The sequence below is a fragment of the Scyliorhinus torazame genome, chromosome 4 (genome assembly GCF_047496885.1).
Source record: "Scyliorhinus torazame isolate Kashiwa2021f chromosome 4, sScyTor2.1, whole genome shotgun sequence".
Taxonomy (NCBI): Eukaryota; Metazoa; Chordata; class Chondrichthyes; order Carcharhiniformes; family Scyliorhinidae; genus Scyliorhinus; species Scyliorhinus torazame.
In genome coordinates, this window is record NC_092710.1 from 25,711,155 (window position 1) to 25,738,739 (window position 27,585).

Below are 27,585 nucleotides of genomic sequence, written 5' to 3' on the forward strand. Positions count from 1 at the left end.
AACACAGAGCCCATCCCCAATAACAACACAGAGCCCATTCTCAATAACAACACAGAGCGCATCCCCAATAACAACACAGAGCCCATCCCCAATAACAACACATGAGCCCATCCAAAATAACAACACCGAGCCCATCCCCAATAACAACACAGAGCCCATCCCCAATAACAACACAGAGCCCATCCCCAATAACAACACAGAGCCCATCCCCAACAACAACACAGAGCCCATCCCCAACAACAACACAGCGCCCATCCCCAATAACATCACAGAGCCCATCCCCAATAACAACACAGAGCTCGTGCCCAATAACAACACAGGACCCATCCCCAATAACAACACAGAGGCCATCACCAATAACAACACAGATCCCATCCCCAATAACAACACCGAGCTCATCCCCAATATAACACAGAGCCCATCCCCAATAACACCACAGCGCCCATCCCCAAAAACAACACAGCGCCCGTCCCCAATAACAACACTGAGCCCATCGCTAACAACAACACCGAACCCATCCCCAATAACAACACAGAGCCCATCCCCAATAACAACACAGAGCCCATCCCCAATAACAACACAGAGCCCATCTTCAATAACAACACAGAGCCCATCCCCAATAAGAACACTGGGACCATCCCCAATAACAACACAGAGCCCATCCCCAATAACAACACAGAGCCTATCCCCAATAACAACACAGCGCCCATCCCGAATAACAACACAGAGACCATCCCCAACAACAATACAGAGCCCATCCCTTATAACAACACAGAGCCCATCCCCAATAACAACACAGAGCCCATCCCCAATATCAACACAGAGACCATCCCCAATAACAACACAGAGCCCTTCCCCAATAACAATACAGAGCCCATCCCCAACAACAACACAGACCCCATCCCCAATAACAAGACAGAGCCCATCCCCAATAACAAAACCGAGCCCATCCCCAATAAAACTGAGCCCATCCCGAATAAAAAGACAGAGCCCATCCCCAATAACAACACTGCGCCCATCCCGAATACCAACACAGAGCCCATCCCCAATAACAAGACAAAGCCCATTCCCAATAACAACACAGAGCCCATCCCCAATAACAACACAGAGCCCATCCCCAATAACAACACAGAGCCCATCCCCAATAACAACACAGAGCCCATCCCCAATAACAACACAGAGCCTATCCCCAATAACAACACAGCGGCCATCCCGAATAACAACACCGAGCCCATCCCCAATAACAACACAGAGCCCATCCCCAATAACAAGACAAAGCCCATCCCCAATAACAACACAGAGCCCATCCCCAAAACAACACCGAGCCCATCCCGAATAACAACACAGAGCCCATCCCCAATAACAACACAGAGCCCATCCCCAATAACAACACCGAGCCCATCCCCAATAACAACACAGAGCCCATCCTCAATAACAACACAGAGCGCATTGCCAATAACAACACAGAGCCCATCCCCCAAAACAACACAGAGCCCATTCCCAATAACAACACTGAGCCCATCCCCAATAACAACACAGAGCCCATTCCCAATAACAACACAGAGCCCATCCCCAATAACAACACAGAGCCCATTCGCAATAACAACACAGAGCCCATCCACAATAACAGCACAGAGACCATCCCCAATAACAACACAGAGCCCATCCCCAATAGCAACACAGAGCCCATTCCCAATAACAACACAGAGCCCATCCCCAATAACAACACAGAGCCCATCCCCAATAACAACACAGAGCCCATCCCCAATAACAAAACAGAGACCATCCCCATTAACAACAAAGAGCTCATCCCCAATAACAACAAAGAACCCATCGCCAATAACAACACAGAGCCCATCGCCAATAACAACACAGCGGCCATCCCGAATAACAACACCGAGCCCATCCCCAATAACAACACAGAGCCCATCCCCAATAACAAGACAAAGCCCATCCCCAATAACAACACAGAGCCCATCCCCAAAACAACACCGAGCCCATCCCGAATAACAACACAGAGCCCATCCCCAATAACAACACAGAGCCCATCCCCAATAACAACACCGAGCCCATCCCCAATAACAACACAGAGCCCATCCCCAATAACAACACAGAGCGCATTGCCAATAACACAGAGCCCATCCCCCAAAACAACACAGAGCCCATTCCCAATAACAACACCGAGCCCATCCCCAGTAACAACACAGAGCCCATTTCCAATAACAACACAGAGCCCATCCCCAATAACAACACAGAGCCCATTCCCAATAACAACACAGAGCCCATCCACAATAACAGCACAGAGACCATCCCCAATAACAACACAGAGCCCATCCCCAATAGCAACACAGAGCCCATTCCCAATAACAACACAGAGCCCATCCCCAATAACAACACAGAGCCCATCCCCAATAACAACACAGAGGCCATCCCCAATAACAACACAGAGACCATCCCCATTAACAACAAAGAGCTCATCCCCAATAACAACAAAGAACCCATCGCCAATAACAACACAGAGCCCATCGCCAATAACAATACAGAGCCCATCCCCAATAACAACACAGAGCCCATCCCCAATAACAACACACAGCACATCCCCAATAACAACACCGAGCCCATCCCGAATAACAACACAGTGCCCATCCCCAATAACAACATCGAGCCCATCCCGAATAACAACACAGAGCCCATCCCCAATAACAACACAGAGCCCATTCCAATCACAACACCGAGCCCATCCCCAATAACAACACTGAGCCCATCCCCAATAACAACACAGAGCCCATCCCCAATAACAACACAGAGCCCATCCCCAATAACAACACACAACCCATCCCCAATAACAACACAGAACCCATTCCCAATAACAACACCGAGCCCATCCCCAATAACAACACAGAGCCCATTCCCAATAATAACACAAGGCCCATCCCCAATAATAACACAGAGCCCATCCCCCATAACAACACAGAGCCCATCCACAATAAGAACACAGAGACCATCCCCAATAACAACACAGAGCCCATCCCCAATAACAACACCGAGCCCATCCCGAATAACAACACAGAGCCCATCCCCAATAACAACACAGAGCCCGTTCCAATAACAACACAGAGCCCATCCCCAATAACAACACAGAGCACATTCCCAATAACAACACAGAGCCCATCCCCAATAACAACACAGAGCCCATATCCAATAACAACACACAGCCCACCCGAATTAAACAACACAGAGCCCATTCCCAATAACAACACCGAGCCCATCCCCAATAACAACACAGAGCCCATTCCCAATAACAACACAGAGCCCATCCCCAATAACAACACAGAGCCCATCCCCAATAACAACACAGAGACCATCCCCAATAAGAACACAGAGCCCATCCCCAATAACAACACACAGCCCATTCCCAATAACAACACAGAGCCCATCCCCAATAACAACACCGAGCCCATCCCCAAGAACAACACAGAACCCATCCCCAATAACAACACAGAGCCCATCCCCAATAATAACACAGGGCCCATCCCCCATAACAACACAGAGCCCATCCCCAATAACAACACAGAGACCATCCCCAATAATAACACAGAGCCCATCCCCAATAACAACACCGAGCCCATCCCGAATAACAACACAGAGCCCATCCCCAATAACAACACAGAGCCCGTTCCAATAACAACACCGAGTCCATCCCCAATAACAACACCGAGCCCATCCCCAATAACAACACAGAGCCCATCCACAATAACAACACAGAGCCCATCCCTAATAACAACACAGAGCCCATCCCCAATAACAACACAGAGCCCATCCACAATAACAACACAGAGTCTATCCCTAATAACAACACAGAGCCCATCCCCAATAACAACACCGAGCCCATCCCCAATAACAACACCGAGCCCATCCCCAATAACAACACTGAGCCCATCCCCAATAACAACACAGAGCCCATCCCCAATAACAACACAGAGCGCATTCCCAATAACAACACAGAGCCCATCCCCAATAACAACACAGAGCCCATCCCCAATAACAACACACAGCCCATCCCCAATAACAACACAGAGCCCATTCCCAATAACAACACCGAGCCCATTCCCAATAACAACACAGAGCCCATCCCCAATAACAACACAGAACCCATCCCCAATAACAACACAGAGCCCATCCACAATAACAACACAGAGACCATCCCTAATAACAACTCAGAGCCCATCCCCAATAACACAGAGCCCATTCCCAATAACAACACAGAGCCCATCCCCAATAACAACACAGAGCCCATCCCCAATACCAACACAGAGCCCATCCCCAATAACAACACAGAGACCATCCCCATTAACAACACAGAGCCCATCCCCAATAACAACAAAGAGCCCATCCCCAATAACAACACAGAGCCGATCGCCAATAACAACACAGAGCCCATCCCCAATAACAACACAGAGCCCATCTGCAATAACAACACAGAGCCCATCCCCAATAACAACACCGAGCCCGTCCCCAATAACAACACCGAGCCCATCCCCAATAACAACACCGAGCCCATCCCCAATAACAACACAGAGCCCATCCCCAATAACAACACAGAGCCCACCCCCATAAACAACACAGAGCCCATCCCCAATAACATCACAGAGCCCATCCCCAATAACAACACAGAGCCCATCCCATTAACAACACAGAACCCATCCCCAATAACAACACAGAGCCCATCCCCAATAACAACACAGAGCCCATCCCCAATAACAACACCGAGCCCATCCCCAATAACAACACCGTGCTCATCCCCAATAACAACACAGAGCCCATCCCCAATAACAACACAGAGCCCATCCCCAATAACAACACAGAGCCCATCCACAATAACAACACAGAGCCCATTCCAATAACAACAGTGAGCCCATCCCCAATAATAACACAGAGCTCATCCCCAATAACAACACAGAGCCCATCCCCAATAACAACACAGAGCCCATCCCCAATAACAACACAGAGCCCATCCGCAATAACAACACAGAGCCCATCCCCAATAACAACACAGAGCCCATCCCCAATCACAACACACAGCCCATCCCCAATAACAACACAGAGCCCATCCCCAATAACAACACACAGCCCATCCCCAGTAACAACACACAGCCCATTCCCAATAACAACACAGAGCCCATCCCCAATAACAACACAGTGCCCATCCCCAATAACAACAGAGAGCCCATCCCCAATAACAACAGTGCGCCCATGCCCATTAACCCCCACAGAGCCCATCCCCAATGACAACACAGTGCCCATCCCCAATAACAACACAGAGCCCATCCCCAATAACAACACAGAGCCCATCCCCAATAACAATGCAGAGCCCATCACCAATAACAACACTGAGCCCATCCCCAATAACAACACAGTGCCGATCCCCAATAACAACACAGTGCCCATCCCCAATAACAACACAGAACTCATCCCCAATAACAACACCGAGCCCATCCCCAATAACACCGAGCCCATCCCCAATAACAACAGAGAGCCCATCCCCAATAACAACATCGAGCCCATCCCGAATAACAACACAGAGTCCATCCCCAATAACAACAAAGAGCCCATCCCCAATAACAACACAGAGCCCATCTGCAATAACAACACAGAGCCCATCCCCAATAACAACACCGAGCCCATCCCCAATAACAACACCGAGCCCATCCGCAATAACAACACAGAGCCCATCCCCAATAACAACACAGAGCCCATCCCCAATAACAACACAGAGCCCATTCCCAATAACATCACAGAGCCCATCCCCAATAACAACACAGAGCCCATCCCATTACCAACACAGAACCCATCCCCAATAACAACACAGAGCCCATCCCCAATAACAACACAGAGCCCATCCCCAATAACAACACCGAGCCCATCCCCAATAACAACACCGAGCCCATCCCCAATAACAACACAGAGCCCATCCCCAATAACAACACAGCGCCCATCCCCAATAACAGAGCCCATCCCCAATAACAACACAGAGCCCATTCCCAATAACAACACAGAGCCCATCCCCAATAACAACACAGAGCCTATCCCCAATACCAACACAGAGCCCATCCCCAATAACAACACAGAGACCATCCCCATTAACAACACAGAGCCCATCCCCAATAACAACAAAGAGCCCATCCCGAATAACAACACAGAGCCGATCGCCAATAACAACACAGAGCCCATCCCCAATAACAACACAGAGCCCATCTGCAATAACAACACAGAGCCCATCCCCAATAACAACACCGAGCCCGTCCCCAATAACAACACCGAGCATATCCCCAATAACAACACCGAGCCCATCCCCAATAACAACACCGAGCCCATCCCCAATAACAACACCGTGCTCATCCCCAATAACAACACAGAGCCCATCCCCAATAACAACACAGAGCCCATCCCCAATAACAACACAGAGCCCATCCACAATAACAACACAGAGCCCATTCCAATAACAACAGTGAGCCCATCCCCAATAACAACACAGTACCCATCCGCAATAACAACACAGAGCCCATCCCCAATAACAACACAGAGCCCATCCCCAATCACAACACACAGCCCATCCCCAATAACAACACAGAGCCCATCCCCAATAACAACACACAGCCCATCCCCAGTAACAACACACAGCCCATTCCCAATAACAACACAGAGCCCATCCCCAATAACAACACAGAGCCCATCCCCAATAACAACAGAGAGCCCATCCCCAATAACAACAGTGCGCCCATGCCCATTAACCCCCACAGAGCCCATCCCCAATGACAACACAGTGCCCATCCCCAATAACAACACAGAGCCCATCCCCAATAACAACACAGAGCCCATCCCCAATAACAATGCAGAGCCCATCACCAATAACAACACTGAGCCCATCCCCAATAACAACACAGTGCCGAACCCCAATAACAACACAGTGCCCATCCCCAATAACAACACAGAACTCATCCCCAATAACAACACCGAGCCCATCCCCAATAACACCGAGCCCATCCCCAATAACAACACAGAGCCCATCCCATTACCAACATCGAGCCCATCCCCAATAACAACACAGAGTCCATCCCCAATAACAACAAAGAGCCCATCCCCAATAACAACACAGAGCCCATCTGCAATAACAACACAGAGCCCATCCCCAATAACAACACCGAGCCCATCCCCAATAACAACACCGAGCCCATCCCCAATAACAACACAGAGCCCATCCCCAATAACAACACAGAGCCCATCCCCAATAACAACACAGAGCCCATTCCCAATAACATCACAGAGCCCATCCCCAATAACAACACAGAGCCCATCCCATTACCAACACAGAACCCATCCCCAATAACAACACAGAGCCCATCCCCAATAACAACACAGAGCCCATCCCCAATAACAACACCGAGCCCATCCCCAATAACAACACCGAGCCCATCCCCAATAACAACACAGAGCCCATCCCCAATAACAACACAGAGCCCATCCCCAATAACAACACAGAGCCCATCCACAATAACAACACAGAGCCCATTCCAATAACAACAGCGAGCCCATACCCAATAACAACACAGAACCCATCCGCAATAACAACACAGAGCCCATCCCCAATAACAACACAGAGCCCATCCCCAATAACAACACACAGCCCATCCCCAATAACAACACAGAGCCCATCCCCAATAACAACACACAGCCCATCCCCAGTAACAACACAGAGCCCATCCCCAATAACAACACAGAGCCCATCCCCAATAACAACACAGAGCCCATCCCCAATAACAATGCAGAGCCCATCCCCAATAACAACACTGAGCCCATCCCCAATAACAACACAGTGCCGATCCCCAATAACAACACAGTGCCCATCGCCAATAACAACACAGTGCCCATTCCCAATAACAACACAGAACTCATCCCCAATAACAACACCGAGCCCATCCCCAATAACACCGAGCCCATCCCCAATAACAACACAGAGCCCATCCCCAATAACAACATCGAGCCCATCCCCAATAACAACACAGAGCCCATCGCCAATAGCAACACAGAACTCATCCCCAATAACAACACCGAGCCCATCCCCAATAACACCGAGCCCATCCCCAATAACAACACAGAACCCATCCCCAATAACAACATCGAGCCCATCCCCAATAACAACACAGAGCCCCTCCCCAATATCAACAATGAGCTCATTTTGCGTTGCAAGAGTCCATCTCCTCTATCGCAATACTGAGCCCCTTCCCCAGAGCAGCACAGACCCATTTGTAACTCGCACAAAGTTCATCCGCTATAACAACAGAGGGGTTACCCCAACCCCACTGCAAGTCAGGCCCATTCCCACCTCCAGCTCCCGGGGCTCAACTCATGTAGCTGTGAGACCCATCTCCCATCGCAACAAGAGTCCCTTTTCCCCCTAGCAACAGTCCCCCCATCACAACAAGGGCCCACATCTCCCAACAGATACTCCAGCAACGCCAGCAGGAAGTGTTCCTTGCATTGAGTAATCGTGATGTAAACGCGAGGAAGCGAAAGTACAAAATTTCTGCTCACCGGAACACACCACGCTGGCATCTTCCTTATGGCCGCAGTCGTGCAGGAGCCAAGGCTCCGCCGGGCAGCTCCACAGGTAGGCCTCGTTGCCGCGGCACCTCACCCCGTCCAGGTAGATGGGGCCTCGGCCTTGTCCAAAACGCGAGGCATTGATGGCAGAGATGGCGTATCCGCAACCCAGTTGCCTGCAGACGACGGAGGCGGCGCGGAGATCCCAGGTGTCATCGCAGACCGTCCCCCAAATCCCATGCGAGTTGATCTCCACTCTCCCGGCGCACCGACTGCCTCCGCCCGCCAGCCGGAGCTCCTTGTGCTCTGAGGAAGGCATTGAAACAGGGTCAGGGGTCACAGATGATGCCAACTTGAGGAATAGGATGATGGTGACATAGGTGACATTAAGTCACAGGAGTGTCGGGGCTGGGCTAAATCGCTGGCTTTGAAAGCAGACCAAGGCAGGCCAGCAGCACGGTTCGATTCCCGTACCGGCCTCCCCGAACAGGCGCCGGAATGTGGCGACTAGGGGCTTTTCACAGTAACTTCATTTGAAGCCTACTTGTGACAACAAGTGATTTTCATTTCATTCCATCAGTGTGTCATGCAGATAGAGAGACATTCGGTCATACTTTCTCACAGATTTCAGTACGTTAGTCAAGGATCATGGAGCCATAGGGACAATAGGATCATAGGGTCATTGAGATATAGGATCATGGTGTCATTGGGTAATTAGGTAATGGGGTCGTGGGTCATTGGGTCACATGGTCATATGTACATAGGATCATAGGTCATAGAATCAAGGTGCATAGGGTCATAGGATCATAAGGTCATAGAGATATGGGATCATAGCGTCATAGGGTAATTAGGTCATGGGTCATTGGGTCACAGGGATATTGGATCATAGGGATAGAAGGATAAAGCGACATTGGGACAGGAAGAGGCCATTCTGTACCTCAAGACAGTTCGACCATTCAATCAGCTTGTAGCCGGTCTGTACATTATCGCCAGTGGTTCCCATAATCCCAAATAAATTTATCGAACAAAAATTCCATCAGTCCCAGTTTCTGAATGGGCGAGTTATCCCCAGCCTCAACAGATATTTATTTTGGCGGGGGAGAAGATCCCCTCTGTGCGAAAGATTGTTTCCTGATCTCAACCCTGATTGGAATTTTAAATCTGTTGACCCTCTTGTTATGGGCAGTTCCCGACCCCCCCCACCCCCCCCCGCCGACCCCCGCCCCTTCCTCGACCGGAGGAAGTACTTTCTGCCTATCAACCCGATCGACGTCCCCAAACATTTCCTCATAGCAACAGAGCTCAACCTCCATAGCAACAGAGCAACCAATCGCTCCCCTTGGTGTGTGGTGTGGCCCATTCAATCTTCCATCACCCCTTCTCCCATTCATCCACAAGGCCACAAGATGTGGGACAGAAACAGGCCATTCGGCCCATCGAGTCTGCTCCGCCATTCAATGGGATCATGTAAGTTCTGATGTGATAATCCTCAATCCACTTTCCCCTCCTTATCCCCATAACCCTCGATCCCCTCACTGATTAACAATCTGTCTCTCTTGGCCTTGAACATACGTAACATCCCAGCCTCCACAGCTCTCTGCGGTAAAGAATTCCACACATTCACTCCCCTCTGAGAGAAGAAATTCCTCCTCATCTCTGTCTGAAATGGGTGACCCCTGACTCTGAGATTCTGTCCTCTGGTCCCAGACTCTCCCACACGGGGAAACATCCTCTCAGAATCTCCCCTCACTCTGAGATTCTGTCCTCTGCTCCCAGACTCTCCCACACGGGGAAACATCCTCTCAGAATCTCCCCTCACTCTGAGATTCTGTCCTCTGCTCCCAGACTCTCCCACACGGGGAAACATCCTCTCAGAATCTCCCCTCACTCTGAGATTCTGTCCTCTGCTCCCAGACTCTCCCACATGGGGAAACATCCTCTCAGAATCTCCCCTCACTCTGAGATTCAGTCCTCTGCTCCCAGACTCTCCCACACGGGGAAACATCCTCTCAGAATCTCCCCTCACTCTGAGATTCAGTCCTCTGCTCCCAGACTCTCCCACACGGGGAAACATCCTCTCAGAATCTCCCCTCACTCTGAGATTCTGTCCTCTGGGCCCAGACTCTCCCACACGGGGAAACACCCTCTCAGAATCTACCCTCAATCTGAGATTCTGTCCTCTGCTACCAGCCTCTCCCACACAGGGAAACATCCTCTCAGAATCTCCCTTCACTCTGAGATTCAGTCCTCTGGGCCCAGACTCTCCCACACGGGGAAACATCCTCTCAGAATCTCCCCTGTCAAGCCCCCCTGACAATCCTGTCTGTCTCAATAAGGTTGCCCCTCATTCTTCTAAACTCCAAGGAGGGCAGGCCCAGCCGACTCAGCCTCCCCCCGTGAGGAAATCCCTCCCTCTCCGGGGTCACCCAGTGAACCTTCCCTGGTCTGCCTGCAATGTCGGCGTAACTTTCCGCAGGCCAGGGGACCAAAACCGTTCACCGCATTCCGACCTTTCGGCCCATCTTTTCTCCCTTCCCTCCTTCAACACCTCCTCCTCCCCCCCTCACCCCCCCCCCCCCCTCCCCCCTCCCCCGCCCACGGCTACAATTGAGACAAGGCGAGGTCAGCTTCACCTACCGGTGCAGACCAGCCCCGCGACGAGGTTCCTGTCGCACATGCTGACGGCGAGCATGCTGCCGGGGCAGTCCGTCCAGCCTGCCTCGGTCCCCGTGCAGTTCATCAGGTGGACCCAGAAGGGCGGGGGGCCCACTCCGCTCCCGCCGTGCCTGCTCGAACGCGAGAGGCCGCAGCCCAGCTGCCGACAGATCACGTCGGCCCCCTTGTGGTCCCAGAACTCCCGGCACAGGGGCCTCCAGTCCTGCTGGTGGAGCAGCTCCACCCGTCCCGAGCACTCGCTCGTCCCGTTCACCAACCGCACGGGTAGCTCTGAAATAAAAATGGTGGGGGGGGGGGGGGTTAAAACAGGTCACTTTGTCAGTCGGGGTGGGATTCAGGACCAACAGGAAGTTGCGAAGATAGAGCGCAGGAAGTGAGGGCACAGGACGATGTTTTTTGCGTCTCAGATGCCATTCAGCCCATCTACCCCGTGCTGGTGTCTGTGCTCCACCCGGGCCTCCTCTCATCCCTTCAACGTCCCCTTCTATCGCTCTCTCCCTTGTGAGTTCATCCCATTTGACTCCCGTAAATATATCCAAACCATTCACCTCAACCATTCCCACTGCGGGAGCGTGATCCCCATTCCCACTGCTCGCTGGGAATTCCTGAATTCCCATTGGATTTGTTTGTGACTGTTGAATAATTATGGCCCCTTAATTGCTGTTCTGCACAAGTTAAAAGACTCTCACTTTCTCGCTTCTTCTCTCACCATCTCTCTCCCTTTCTTTCACTCTATTGCTCTCTCTGTCTTTCTCTTTCTCTCTCTCTCTTTCTCTCACCCTCTTTCTCTCTCATTGTCTGTCTAGGTATATACATGTATCTCCCTCTCTTCCTCTTTCATTCTCTCTATCTCTCTCTTTCTCTGTCCCCCCTTTCTCTCTGTCGCCCTCTCTAGCCCTCTCTCTTTCTCTCTATCTCTCTCTCCTTCTCTCTCTCTCTGTCTCTGCCTCTCTATTTATCTCTCCCTTTCTCTCTCTCTTTCTCCCTCCATCGCTTTCTATCTATCCCTTTCTTTCTCACAATCTCTCTCTCCCTCTCTCTCATTCTCTGTGTCTCTCTGTCCCATTCTCTCTTTCTCTCTCTCTCTCTCTCTCCATCTCGCTTTCTCTCTCTTCTCTCTCTCTTTCCCTCTTCCTCTCTTTCTCTCTCTATGTGTCTCTAATATTCTATCCAAAGTTTCTTTGTTTTGAAGACCTCTCCAACAGGCCACCCCTTGACCTGCTCCTTCAAGAGTCCAGAGACCTAGCCAATTCCTCCTCTCCTGCTCGGTCTAGACCTGTTGTGGACGCAGCTTCCTTGTCAATCCTGAGTGGACCAGCTCCACAGACGTGACATCCTGATGTCCCTGTTGGTTGAGAAGACATTTAGGCCTAGCCCGCCGACAGAGTTGAGGAGCAGGCCAGCTGGAAGTGACACTGCTGAAACCATTTTTTGACTGACAGACCCGCTGATGCCACACGGCCGATAACCCTCATGGGAGTTCCGATTTTAGAAACTGGGGGGGTGGGGGGAAGATTTTTCGACGGGAATCTCGCTGCCTTACAATTCAATGCTTCGCTGTGGGAAAACGCAGACTCAATACCCTTGCTTCACTTGTCAAATTAACAATCTCCCTTGTAGTATTTGATGTGTTGGGTGTTCTGGATCACACACAGGTCACCAACACTGGAAGTGGTGCAACTCTATTTTACTATAAGGTTAACTATATTAACATACTTGAACTGTGGGTAAATGCAATACCAGCTTTAACTGTTGACCCTTGCCTAGTCCTAACCAGGTGATCCACTCAGCACATGGTGAATGTCCGTGTTGCAGGCTGTGAGCTCTGTGCTCCGAGCTGGCTGCTACTACAATGAGCAGCAACTCTCCTGTCCCCTGTCTTTATAGTGCGTGTGCTCTCACTGGTGATTGGCTGCGGTGTTGTGTATGCTGATTGGTCCCACTGCATGTCCACCAGTGTGTGTGTGTGTGTGTGTGCGCCATGATATACTGGTGTATATTATGACAGTATTCATAGTACTGGACCTTGTTGAAATGTAGTCCAGTGTTATAAATTCTGCTAGGTACATACATGGTCGGTGCAGTATAACGTGGATAAATGTGAAGTTATCCACTTCGGACAGAGGAACAGAATGGCGGAGATTTATTCAAGTGGGGAATGTTGCGGTACAAAGGGACCTGGGTGCCTTTGTCCACCACTCACTGAAAACCAGCAATGCAGCTGCATCCAGCGGTCAGGAAGGGATATGGCAGCGTTGGCCTTCATTGCGAGGTCACTTGAGCACAGGAGTGAGGATGTCTTACTGCAGCTGTTCAGGGCCTCGGCGAGACCACACCCGGAGTATCGGGAGCAGTTTGGGTCCCCTTATCTGAGAAAGGATTTACTTACCACAGAGGGGGGGGACGGGGGGGGGGGGGGGGGGAGAGCGAAGGTTCACCAGACTGATCCCTGGGGTGACAGGATTGTCGTGGGAGGACAGAATGGGCCCGAATTCATTGGAATCCAGAAGAATGAGAGGGGATCTGATTGAAATATAAAATTCTGATAGACCCGGGCAGACTGGATGCAGCGATGATGTTTCCTCTGTCTGGGGGGGGGGTATGGGCCTGGAACAAGGGGTCACAGTGTCAGGATACTCCGGGTCTGCACTCGTTGGTGCTTAGAAGGATGGGGGGGGGGGGGGGTGATCTTATTGAAGCTTACAGGATGCTGCGAGGCCCGGATAGAGTGGATGTGGAGAGGATGTTTCCACTTGTAGGAAAAACTAGAACCAGGGGGGACACCATCTCAGACTAAAGGGACGACCCTTTAAAACAGAGATGAGGAGGAATTTCTTCAGCCAGAGGGTGGTGAATCTGCGGAACTCTTTGCCGCAGACGGCTGTGGAGGCCAAATCGCTGCGTGTCTTTCAGACGGAGATAGATAGGTTCTTGATCAATAAGGGGAAGAGGGGTTACCACGGAATATATTTAAGAAGGAAATTGCTAGATTTCCAGACTCTAAAGGTGTAAGGGGGTACGGGGAGCGTGCGGGAGTGTAGTGCTGAGATAGAGAATCAGCCATGATCATATTGAAGGGTGGAACAGGCTCGAAGGGCCGAGCGGATTCCTCCTGCTCCGATTTTCTACGTGTTTAAAATTAATACTTTGTTGGAATTGATAAAGAGAATAATTTTCGCCCGCCTTCCTTTACATCAGTCTGCTCCTCCGAAGCCCACAGCTGGGAGGTCGGACTTTTCCGGCAATAGTCGGGTGGAATCTAACGGCCCCTCCCACCAGTGGGATTTTCCAGCCCAGCCGAAGATTTTTGAACGTCTCACCCGCAACGGGGCCGTAGGACTCCACCCGTAGACTGGGTACCAGCGAAGGTAGGGCCAATCTGGCCTCGTCAAGCAAATTGACCCCATTTCACTGCCGCCCTGCTTTTTTTCTCCATTTACCCCCTTTGGGGTCTGAGGTTGCAATTGTAGGCACGATCGATCCTCTCCCCCCTGCCACCAATGCCCCAGGTTCCCTGGCAGCGCGCACCCGATTCGAAACGCCCGTTGTGGAAACAATACAAGGTTTCCCATACTGCCCGTGGTCCTCGCAACCACTCACCTTAAATCGATGCCCCCTACGTCTCAATCCTTCACCAATGGGAAATTTTCCTGCCTATCTATACCCCATCCTGACCCCATGGTGGCTTTAAACACTGTCATGGGAGTGCCCCTTCAAGAAATGTTTTTGTCTTATCACATGGCTTCATTGTGTGGGTGGGGCTGGGCTGTGGCTCTGTATGTTTTACTTTTGCTTTAAGTTTAGACTGATTTGGACTGCACAAGTTGAAAGAAGTGTTCCTCTACCTTCATTTTAAAAGTTATTTCCAGACTGCTTGATGACTTAAAATAGATAATTGCTCTCTGGAAGGATTTCAAACCTGCTGTTTGAAAAGGGGAACAGGGTTAATAACAAGTATAACCCAGTAAGAATGCCGTGTTCTGGGCCACACCTTTGAAAAGTGGTTTCCGGTTTTACTTGGATTTTGTTATAGAATTGGAACAGTTAAGGAGGAATTCATTAAGGGTTATGCATTGATTACTGTAGCTTTATGTTTGTAGTTGATAAAAATTCTTACTGTGTGTGTTTATACGAATGGTAACTACATTCGTAGAATAAAGCTTGTTTTGTAATTGAAACCAGCCAAGGACTCTGTTGAATAACACTAGACAGACGGACTCTTGTGATTATCGTAGCTACAATCAATTAACAGTTATAGGTCAGGGAAACTCCATGATATACTTTGGTGCTTTCTAAACCCTGGCCCACAACCACTTATTGGATTCCGATCCATCTTCCCATCTCTCAGGTACAATTATGGTAGGGCCACGAAGTGTCACAAAGGCATGGGGACGCCGAGCAGGAACAGAAGCAGAAGGAGGCCATTCGGCCCATTTGAACCTGGTCTCCCATTCACTAAGATCCCTCTGATCTGATTGTAACCTGAACTGCACATTCCTGCTGACCCTCCCCGATAACCTTTCAGCCCCCCCGCCCCCTCCCCCCCCCCCCCCCCCCCACCCGCAACCCCCCCCCCCCACCCCACCACCATCCACACTGATCTTTCATGAAGAATCTACCTGGTTCTGAATTTAAAAGACATTCAGATATTCTGGGTGGAATCGCCCCCACATTTGTCAGGACTGTCAGCGTCACTGACGGGTGATTTCCCAGCTGGGTTTTCTCGACACGGACTCTGGGTTTCAGTGTCTCTGTGGGGAGGGAGGGTGGCAGAATCACTCTGGCAATACGGAACCTGATAGAACTAGCAAGGCTGCCTCCTCATACACCCTTAGCCCCGACAACAGTCCCTACCTCTGTAACCTCCTCCAACCCCTACAACCCTCCATATCTCTGTAACCTCCTCCAGACCCTACTTCCCTCCCTATCTCTATAAACTCCCCCAGCCCCTACAACCCTCCCTACCTCTGTAACCTCCTCCAGACCCTAATTCCCTCCCTATCTCTGTAACCTCCTCAAGCCCCTACAACCCTCCCGATCTCTGTAACCTCCTCCAGCCCCTACACCCCTCCCTACCTCTGTAACCTCCTCCAGACCCTACTTCCCTCCCTACCTCTGTAACCTCCTCCAGCCCCTACAACCCTCCCGATCTCTGTAACCTCCTCCAGCCCCTACACCCCTCCCTATCTCTGTAACCTCCTCCAGCCCCTGCAATCCTCCCCGTCTCTGTAACCTCCTCCAGCCCCTACAATCCTCCCCATCTCTGTAACCTCCTCCAGTCCCTACAACCCTCCCTATCTCTGTAACCTCCTCCAGCCCCTACAATCCTCCCTATCTCTGTAGCCTCCTCCAGACCCTACAATCCTCCCCATCTCTGTAACCTCCTCCAGCCCCTACAATCCTCCCCATCTCTGTAACCTCCTCCAGCCCCTACAATCCTCCCTATCTCTGTAGCCTCCTCCAGTCCCTACAACCCTTACCATCCTGTAATCTCTTTCGGCCTCTACAACCCTCCCTATCTCTGCAAACTCCGCCAGCCCCTACAACCCTCCTCATCTCTGTAACATCCTCCAGTCCCGACAACCCTCACAATCTCTGTAACCTCCTCCAGCCCCTACAACGCTCCCTATTTCAGTAACCTTCTCCAGCCCCTACAACCCTCCCGATCTCTGTAACCTCCTCCAGCCCCTACAATCCTTCCCATCTCTGTAACCTCCTCCAGCCCCTACAATCCTCCCCATCTCTGTAACCTCCTCCAGCCCCTACAACCCTCCCTATCACTGTAACCTCCTCCAACCTCTACAACGCTTCCCACCTCAGTAGCCTCCTCCAGTCCCAACAACCCTCCCTATCTCTGAAACCTCCTTTAACCCCTACAACCCTCCCTATCTCTGAAACCTCCTTCAGCCCCTACAACCCTCACTATCTCTGTAACCTCCTCCAGCCCCGACAACCCTCCCTATCTCTGAAACCTCCTTCAGCCCCTACAACCCTCCCTATCTCTGTAACCTCCTCCAGACCCTATAACCCTCCCTATTTCTGTGACCTCCTCCAACCCCTACAACCCTCCCTATCTCTGTAACCTCCTCCAGCCGCTACAATTCTCGCTATCTCTGTAACCTCCTCCAACCCCTACAACCCTCCCTATCTCTTTAACCTCCTCCAGCTCCTACAACCCTCCCTATCTCTGTAACCATCTCCAGTCCCTACAACCTCCCTATCTCTGTAACCTCCTCCAGCCCCTACAACCCTCCCTATCTCTGTAACCTCCTCCAGTCCCTACAACCCTCCCTATCTCTGTAACCTCCTCCAGCCCCGACAACACTCCCTATCTCTGTAACCTCCTCCAGTCCCTATAACCCTACCTATCTCTGTAACCTCCTCCAGTCCCTACAACCCTCCCTATCTCTGTAACCTCCTCCAGCCCCTACAACCCTCCCTATCTCTGTAACCTCCTCCAGTCCCTACAACCCTCCCTATCTCTGTAACCGCCTCCAGCCCCGACAACCCTTCCTATCTCTGTAACCTCCTCCAGCCCCGACAACCCTCCCTATCTCTGTAACCTCCTCCAGTCCATACAACCCTCCCTATCTCTGTAACCCCCTCGAGCCCCGACAACCCACCCTACCTCTATAACCTCCTCCAGCTCCTATAACCCTGCCCGGATATGCTCCACCCACTGGGGGCTACTTGCGCTCCTCCAGCATGTTCATCGTGACTGGTTGGTGCCCTTGCAAACCAGCAGTGACGCACTCCAGCGTACAGTCAGGCTGGATGGGTAAGATAGCGTGTGCAAACCAGGCCAGTGCCTTTCCTGGGTATGTACCTGATTGCATCATCGCTGGGCCACCCCCTTATTTTTAAACAGTGACCCCTCCCCCCTCGTTCTAGATTCTCCCACAAGAGGAAACATCCTCTCCACATCCCTCCCGTAGTACCCCCTCGGAGTCTCCAAGGTCTCGATGAAGCGAGTGCTTGCAATGAAGTTTCATCTCAGATGAGCCACGTTACAACGTGCGGTCTTCCAGTGCACACCCGGTGACAAGTCTGGAAGATCAGTCAATATTCTCCTGTTTCATGTCACATAAATGCAGCAATTAGATTAATGCCAATGCACAACATTCCTTTTGGAAAGTGAATCCCAGTGAGGGCAGGAGGGTAGGAGCGTTCGGGTTAGGATTGGGGTTAGGGTTAGGACTGGGGTTAGGGTTAGGTTTAGGGTTAGAGTTGGGTTAGGGTTAGGATTAGGGTTAGGGTTAGGGTTAGAGTTAGGGTTAGGGTTCTTGTTAGTGTTAGGGTTAGGGTTAGGGTTATTGTTAGGGTTAGGGTTAGGGTTAGGGTTGGGTTAGGCCTGGCTGTCTTTGCCTCTGTCACATTGCCTGGCCTTTCACATGTAGCCAGGTTAGGGTTAGGGTTAGGGTTGGGGTTGGGGTTGGGGTTAGGGCTAAGGTTAGGGTTGGGGTTGGGGTTAAGGTTAGTGTCACGTTAGGGTTAGTGTTAGTGTTAGGGTTAGGGTTAGGGTTAGGGTTAGAGTTCGGGTTAGGGTTAGAGTTAGAGTTAGGGTTAGGATTAGGGTTAGGTTTAAGGTTAGGTTTGGGGTTGTGGTTAAGGTTAGTGTTACGTTAGGGTTAGGGTTAGGGTTAGTGTTAGTGTTAGTGTTAGGGTTAGAGTTAGAGTTAGGGTTAGGGTTAGGGTTAGGGTTAGGGTTAGAGTTAGGGTTAGGGTTAGGGTTAGGATTAGGGTTAGGTTTAAGGTTAGGTTTGGAGTTGTGGTTAAGGTTAGTGTTACGTTAGGGTTAGGGTTAGGGTTAGGGTTAGGGTTAGGGTTAGGATTCCGGGTTACGGACAGATGGATGGTTTCCCTTTTTTCTGCACCCAATAAAGGATACAGCGCCGAAGCGTCTGCCACTTTACTGGCGCACGTTCAACATTCTTTTCCTCATAGGATTTTACGTCATCTTGTTTCACGGAACTGAGCACGTATTTAGGAATTTAAGATAAATGAAAGTTGGAAAATAGTACGTGAGCAGCAAAGATTAGATTGTAGTTATATAAGAAGGTTGGGAGAATAGTTTATTTAAAAATCGTAAATGTGTTATGTTAGGGTTATGGATTAAGGTTTCAACTAATATCTCAAATGAAGGAACATATGTAAATCATTGAATTAAAATATCTATTAAGTTATATAGTTTTTTGAACAGATTCAATATCCGAACGTGTAACTAAGAAGGCTTATTAGATATAGAGTCCGGGTTCTTAGGAGATATAGGGGGACATTATAAAAGGGAGGATAATACTAGGGAAGATTATGCATAGGGCGGAGACATGAAGAATTGTAGGATAGATATAAGAATCCGAGAAAAAGATACATGTATTATGACACTACTTGGAACAAGTTAATGTTGCACGTGGCACTCGTCAAGGTTAGGATTCCGGGTTTCAGACAGATGGGTGGTTTCCCTTTTTTCTGCCCCCAATAAGGGATACAGCGCCGAAGCGTCTGCCACTTTACTGGCACATGTTCAACATTCTTTTCCGTATAGGATTTTATGTCATCTTGTTTCACGGAACTGAGCACGTATTTAGAAATTTAAGATAAATAAAAGTTGTAAAATAGTAAGTGAGAAGCAAAGATTAGATTATAGTTGTATAAGAAGAAGGTTGGAAGAATAATGTATTTAAAAGTTGTAAGTATTGTTGTGTTGGGGTTAGGGTTAGGGTTATGTCTAATATTTTAAGTGAAAAACCGTATGTAGGTCCTACATCCAATTAAAATCTATTAAGTTATATGATTTTTTTGAACAGATTCAATGTGTGAACGTGTAGTAAAGAAGGTGTGCAGAAAAGAGGTCACCCTTTATGGGGTTAGGGTTAGGGTTAGGGTTAGGGTTACGGTTAGGGTTACGGACTGTATCGGATTTTACGTTTTCTTTTTGACTACAGTTTTATTAAGGAAAAGGTGAGGAACCAAGTGTATTATAAATGTGTAAAGGTGTTGGGTTAAGGTTTTAGATAAGAGTTACGACTAATATCCCAAGAAAAATATGTGTTTCAATGAATTTAAATATTTATTAAGTTCCATGATTTTTCTGAACCGCTTAAATGTCCGAGTATGTAGGTGGGAAGGCTTTGCAGCGAGGAGACCACCCTTGTTGGGGTTGAAGTACAACCAAGAACGCGGTCTGACACCAGCTTACCCGACCCATTGTCGTTTATCCAGAAATATCTGTTAATTTATTCAATTTAGAGAATTATTTTTCTAATATGGGATAGTAGTGGGTTGGTTGGGATTAAGTTGTAGTGTTATTGGTTTCTGAGGGTTGAGGGTTGTTGGATAAGGGTTAAAACATGTATCCCAAGAAAAATATGCTTCATTTAATAAAAATATATTAAGTTTTATAATTTTTCTGAACAGCTTAAATGCCTGAGCATGTGGCTGGGAAGTCTTTGCAGCGAGGAGACCACCCTTGTTGGGGTTGAAGTAGCACCAAGAACATGTGCCTTACACCAGTTCACCCTACACATTGCCGTTGATACAGAAATGTCTGTTAATTTATTAAATTTAGAGAATGATTTTTCTAATATGGGATAGTGGTGGGATGGGGTTAGGTTGTAGTCTTATGGGTTTCTGAGGTTGAGACAATGGTTAATTTTTGAGAGGTATGTTCCTGGAAAATGTTCCTATTAAGGGACTTGGGGTTAGAGTGTAGAGTGTGGATTGGTGGTCTAAAGATAGGGTTAGGGTGAGGGTTAGGGTGAGGGTTAGGGTTAAGGTTAGGGTTAGGGTTAGGGTTAGGGTTAGAGTTAGGGTGAGGGTTAGGGTTAGGGTTAGGGTTAGCGTTCGGGTTAAGGTTAGAGTTAGGGTTAGGGTTAGGGTTAGGGTTAGGGTTAGGTGAATGATTTCACCGGCAGCTCAGAGAGGGGGAAGGAAAGCAAAGTTAAGTCGCCAGAACATTCTTACCAGGAGGAGGGGTGGTTGCAGGCACTGCAGGTGGCCGTGTTCCCTCCGAAAGATTGAAATCTGCAGGAGAAAATGCAGAGTAAACTCAGGCACAATGTTTGTCACCCATATGTTTCGTCCGTCAGGACCATGAGCCCTCTCCACCCCTGCTGATCCTCACTGCTACCCTTTGACCTCATTCTCCTGCGGTGATGGCTGACTGCTTCGTGCCTTCTGACCCGACACTGATTGCCCAGATCCCGTCCATTGCTCATCCGCCTGATTGGTAGAAAAGCTGTGTTGCCACGAATAATGACTCGCATCAAGTTACATTTACCCAATACCCGCTCACTAGGCCCACTGACGACTTTGGTGCCTCATCCCCCAGTTAGATTATTTTAAAATGCACGTCCGTAGTATAAAATCACTCATCCTCTTGCCCACCCCTATCTCTGTAACCTCCTACAGACCCTACAGCCCTCCCTATCTCTGTAACCTCCTCCAGCCCCTACAACCCTCCCTATCTCTGTAACCTCCTCCAGCCCCTACACCCCTCCCTATCTCTGTAACCTCCTCCAGCCCCGACAACCCTCCCTATCTCTGTAACCTCCTCCAGCCCCTACAACTCTCCCTATCTCAGTAAACTCCTCCAGACCCTACAACCCTCCCTATCTCTGTAACTTCCTCCAGCCCCGACAACCCTCCCTATCTCTGTAACCTCCTCCAGCCCCTACAACCCTCCCTATCTCTGTAACCTCCTCCAGCCCCTACAACCCTCCCTATCTCTGTAACCTCCTCCAGCCCCTACAACCCTCCCTATCTCTGTAATCTCCTCCAGCCCCTACAACCCTCCCAATCTCTGTAGTCTCCTCCAGCCCCTACAACCCTCCCTATCTCTGTGGCCTCCTCCAGCCCCTACAACCCTCCCTATCTCTGTGTCCTCCTCCAGCCCCGACAATCCTCCCAACTCTGGAACCTCCTCCAGTCCCTACAACCCTCCTAATCTCTGTAGCCTCCTCCAGCCCCTACAACCCTCCCAATCTCTGTAGCCTCCTCCAGCCCCTACAGCCCTCCCTATCTCTGTAACCTCCTCCAGCCCCTAGAGCCCTCCCTATCTGTGGATCTCCTCCACCATCTTTGCGCCCCTCCGAATATGGCCAATTCCTCCCCCAAAGGGGCTGCCCCCTCCCCACCACCATTCAGGTGATGGGGCCTTTGTCCTGGAACTCTCTCTTTGGAACTCCAGCCACCTGCATCGCTTTCCCCGCTTCCCACTCCACACCTCATCAGCCGGCATTTTCCTTGCGGGCTCGAAGGTCTCAGGCACCAAATCACTGGGAAATCCTGTGGGATTCATGAGCCTGCGAAGCTCCATGGAATGCCCAGGTTTCAGACCGTGTAATTGGAGCCCATTTGCCCCATCGGCTCTGCACCGACCCTCCCCAAAAAACGTGGGGATGCGGCACAGTGGTTAGCACTGCTGCCTCACAGCTCCGGGGACCCGGGTTCAATTCCGGCCTTGGGCCCACTGTCTACGCGGAGTCTGCACTTCCTCCCATTGTCTGCACGGGATTCCTCCGGGTGCTCCGGTTTGCTCCCGCAGTCCAAAGATTAGGAGGATTGACCAAAATAAATTGCTCCATCATGTTGTGGCGGTGCCGGCGTTGGACTGGGGTGAGCACAGTAAGAAGTCCGGCAACAGCAGGTTAAAGTCCAACACGTTTGTTTCGAATCACTAGCTTTCGGAGCACTGCTCCTCCCTCAGGATTATGGTGAGGACCCAGGTGTTGGAGGACCTCTTACTGGCCAAAAGGTTAGGTGGGGTTACAGTGATAGGACTGGGCATCGGGCCTAGGTAGCGCACTCATTCGAAGGGTTGGTGCAGATTCGATGGGCCGAATGGCCTCCTTCAGGACTAGAGGGATCGACGCTGTGTGGTGTGCATGATATTTGCCTCAACTGTGCGGACCGGGATTTTCCTGCTCTGGTGCATCGGATACACTCGGGGCAGACGCAGTGGAGCCGCCAAGCGTCCTCTGACTTCGGCGGTACTGGAAGGCCCCGGGACCCCGCCCACACATCCTCCCCAGTGTGCAGGACATTTAACAGCACGGTTTCACCCAGTTGCACAGGTGTAACCTGTCTGCACCGGCCTGCGAGCACCTTCCGACTCTGCGCGTGGTGTCTGGTTACTTTCCTCGGAGTCCCACGCCCAGGCTGAACTAATCAATCACCGCGACCCCCCCCCCCCCCATCGGTGGACAGACTCGCATAATCGAACGCGAGCAATTGAGCAATTGTATTGTGAAGGAGAAACGGAGGAGCTTACTTGGGGCAGGGTGACGGGTTGTCCAGTTGGGAGTCTCGATATTAGCAGTAACACTGTGGGAGGCCACCAGCCCTGGAAATAACAAGGACACAGATTAACAATCAACTGCACCATTCAATGACGAAGACAGCTGCAGCATGATCTGCACCCGTTTGCACCTTAACCTGGTCACACCACACGGTTAATGTGTCCGCCGTGGCTCATTCGGCACTGTTCTCTGATCTCTGAGTAACATGGTCGTAGGTTTAAGCATCAACTCAACAAGGTCATACTCAGTGAATAGGGTGACATTTGGGATAACAGCACTGAGGGAGTGCCGCACTGTCACAGGGTCAGTACTGAGGGAGTGCCGCACTGTCACAGGGTCAGTACTGAGGGAGTGCCGCACTGTCACAGGGTCAGTACTGAGGGAGTGTCGCACTGTCAGAGGGTCAGTAATGAGGGAGCGCTGCACTGTCAGAGGGTCAGTACTGAGGGAGTGCTGCACTGTCAGAGGGTCAGTACTGAGGGAGCGCTGCACTGTCAGAGGGTCAGTACTGAGGGAGTGCTGCACTGTCAGAGGGTCAGTACTGAGGGAGTTCCGCACTGTCACAGGGTCAGCACAGAGGGAGTGCCGCACTGTCACAGGGTCAGTACTGAGGGAGCTCTGCACTGTCAGAGGGTCAGTACTGAGGGAGTGCCGCACTGTCACAGGGTCAGTACTGAGGGAGTGCTGCACTGTCACAGGGTCAGTACTGATGGAGTGCTGCACTGTCAGACGGTCAGTACTGAGGGAGTGCTGCACTGTCAGAGGGTCAGTACTGAGGGAGTGCCGCACTGTCAGAGGGTCAGTACTGAGGGAGTGCTGCACTGTCAGAGGGTCAGTGCTGAGGGAGTGCTGCATTGTCAGTGGGTCAGTACTGAGGGAGTACTGCACTGTCAGAGGGTCAGTACTGAGGGAGTGCTGCACTGTCAGAGGGTCAGTGCTGAGGGAGTGCTGCACTGTCAGAGGGTCAGTCCTGACGGAGTGCTGCACTGTCAGAGGGTCAGTACTGAGGGAGTGCTGCACTGTCAGAGGGTCAGTACTGAGGGAGTGCTGCATTGTCAGTGGGTCAGTACTGAGGGAGTACTGCACTGTCAGAGGGTCAGTACTGAGTGAGTGCTGCACTGTCAGAGAGTCAGTACTGAGTGAGTGCTGCACTGTCAGAGGGTCAGTACTGAGGGAGTGCTGCACTGTCAGAGGGTCAGTGCTGAGGGAGTGCTGCACTGTCAGAGAGTCAGTACTGAGGGAGTGCCGCACTGTCAGAGGGTCAGTACTGAGGGAGAGCTGCACTGTCAGAGGGTCAGTACTGAGGGAGTGCTGCATTGGCAGTGGGTCAGTACTGAGGGAGTACTGCACTGTCAGAGGGTCAGTACTGAGGGAGTGCTGCACTGTCAGAGGGTCAGTGCTGAGGGAGTGCTGCACTGTCAGAGGGTCAGTCCTGACGGAGTGCTGCACTGTCAGAGGGTCAGTACTGAGGGAGTGCTGCACTGTCAGAGGGTCAGTACTGAGGGAGTGCTGCATTGTCAGTGGGTCAGTACTGAGGGAGTACTGCACTGTCAGAGGGTCAGTACTGAGTGAGTGCTGCACTGTCAGAGAGTCAGTACTGAGTGAGTGCTGCACTGTCAGAGGGTCAGTACTGAGGGAGTGCTGCACTGTCAGAGGGTCAGTGCTGAGGGAGTGCTGCACTGTCAGAGAGTCAGTACTGAGGGAGTGCCGCACTGTCAGAGGGTCAGTACTGAGGGAGTGCTGCACTGTCAGAGGGTCAGTACTGAGGGAGTGCTGCACTGTCACAGGGTCAGTACTGAGGGAACGGTGTCTCATAATAATTCCAATTGGGAATGGAGAAGCTTGTTGAGCAGACATCAATGGGGATGTGGAACTCGCTCCCAAAGGCAGTGGTCGATGTGAATAGTGTGGAATTGTTTGGGAGCAGCTGGATGACAACATGCTGGGGGAGAAACGTCGTGGAGGTCATGTTGCTGGTGTGAGATGTGAAGGACTGGGGGGCACGAATGCGAGCATGGCACTGATGGGCCGAATGGCCTGTTTTCAGAGCTGCACATACATCGCACAGCAGCTTCTGATCCGATATGACTCGGTCAGCCTTCCCGGGCGATGGGTCGCCGTCGAGGATGGGCTGTGAGGGACTCGCCTCGGAATCCGAGGGCCCTCAGTTACCCCCTCAACATCACCGACTCACGAGAGGGAAGGGCTGGAAGGCAGGCTGGAATCCTCCGCGTGTTGGGATTCCCTGTTGCCGCCGGCAACACCATCCCCGCCCAAACACTTGAAAAGTTGACAGAAATGCGGGGTAAGGTCTGGGAGAGAGGAGATCATCGGGTTTCGCTTTGAGAGACCTGGTCCCAAAGTCTCGGGGCGAAATATATCTCCCTCTACGCTGTAATGTTCCACTAAAGGATTCCCGGACCGGCCAGAGAACGTTCTGGGACAGGAGCCAAGGGGAAACGCCGGGATTCGCGGGGAGGGACAGGGTGAGCTGTGCCCCCTGGACATCATCAGAGACGGGGCCTACCAGGATAGGCCTGCCCGCCACTCGCTACTGAGGGGACAGCCCTTTTTCAGGGGAGCGTGCCCACCAGGTGTGACTGGCTAGTTGGGGGGGGGGGGACTCCTTCGTTGCCCCGTCGACCCCTCTTCTACGCGCCCCCGAGGCTCACTGGCCCGTGAGAGATAGGTAGAGAGGGAGCGATTCATTCCAGCATGCTGCCCCCGGACTTCACACCTGCCACAGTTGTTTTTTCTGGTGAAACTGAGAGTTTCGGTCCCTGTTTTCAGTCAGCGTCGCCTCGCTCAACAGCTCTGAGAGACTCTGAGTCAGAAAGTCATGGATACAAGTCATCAAACCACAGACTCAATCTTGCAATGCTCGAATAACAGAAGTACTGCGGGAATGCTGCACTGTCAGAGGGTCAGTACTGAGGGAGTGCTGCACTGTCAGAGGGTCAGTACTGAGGGAGTGCTGCACTGTCAGAGGGTCAGTACTGAGGGAGTGCTGCACTGTCAGAGGGTCAGTACTGAGGGAGTGCTGCACTGTCAGAGGGTCAGTACTGAGGGAGTGCCGCACTGTCAGAGGGTCAGTACTGAGGGAGTGCTGCACTGTCAGAGGGTCAGTACTGAGGGAGTGCCGCACTGTCAGAGGGTCAGTACTGAGGGAGCGCTGCACTGTCAGAGGGTCAGTACTGAGGGAGCGCCGCACTGTCAGAGGGTCAGTACTGAGGGAGTGCCGCACTGTCAGAGGGTCAGTACTGAGGGAGTGCCGCACTGTCAGAGGGTCAGTACTGAGGGAGTGCTGCACTATCAGAAGTGCCTTAATCAAGCTCTTTTTAAAAATTCAGAATACCCAATTCTTTTTTTCCAATTCAGGGGCAATTTAGCGTGGCCAATCCACCTCCCCTGCACATCCTTGGGTTGTGGGGGTGAAACCCACGCAGACCCGAACCCGTGTCCTCTGCGCCGTGGGGCAGCTGTGCTAACCACTGTGCCGCCATGCCCCCCCCACTGCCTCAATCAGGCACAATCAGACCCCTGCCATTCCCTCCCACGTTCCTCCAACCCTAACCCACACTTTTCAGATGTGATTTTTAGTTGGGGCCCTGTCTATTTGGGTGGAATTAAAAGCCCCCACGCCACGATTCCGAAATGGACAAGAACACCTCTCCCTCGTTTCCTGAGCTCAGTTTTTTATCAGCATTTTTGTGGCCGTGACGTCTGTTTCGTTTGGGCTTTTCTGTACCCACCAAAACGCATCTTCTTTCCCTTCCACTCATCTCACTTTGTTTTACGTTCACACAAGATGGCAGCCGGCATGTTGTGTGCAGCCCACGCTCTCGTTTTGGCAGCTACTGGTCCCGCAGTGCGGAAGTGAAACAGGTTGCAGGCTGAGATCAGCGTCGGGCTTTGATGGGGTGGGGGAGGGAGGGGGTGGGGGGGTGGGGGAAGGGAGGGCGGACATTTTGAGAGCATTCGACTCTCAAACAAAATGGAGGACGGGTTCTCA

At 51.2% G+C, this 27,585-nt stretch overlaps 1 protein-coding gene across 1 annotated transcript in view; it reads right to left on the reverse strand.

Annotated features, from left to right (window-relative positions):
- LOC140411298 (T-cell differentiation antigen CD6-like) overlaps positions 1 to 23,604 on the reverse strand; it is a 138,852-nt gene extending 115,248 nt beyond the window's left edge. The window contains exons 1-4 of the mRNA XM_072500420.1: positions 23,546 to 23,604; positions 21,238 to 21,297; positions 11,239 to 11,547; positions 8,593 to 8,907 (exon numbers count right to left, since the gene is read on the reverse strand). Of these exons, the coding sequence (XP_072356521.1) occupies positions 8,593 to 8,907; positions 11,239 to 11,341 (418 nt within the window). The 5' untranslated portion in view covers positions 11,342 to 11,547; positions 21,238 to 21,297; positions 23,546 to 23,604. The remainder of the gene's footprint in view (positions 1 to 8,592; positions 8,908 to 11,238; positions 11,548 to 21,237; positions 21,298 to 23,545) is intronic.
- Between the last annotated feature and the right edge of the window lie 3,981 nt (positions 23,605 to 27,585).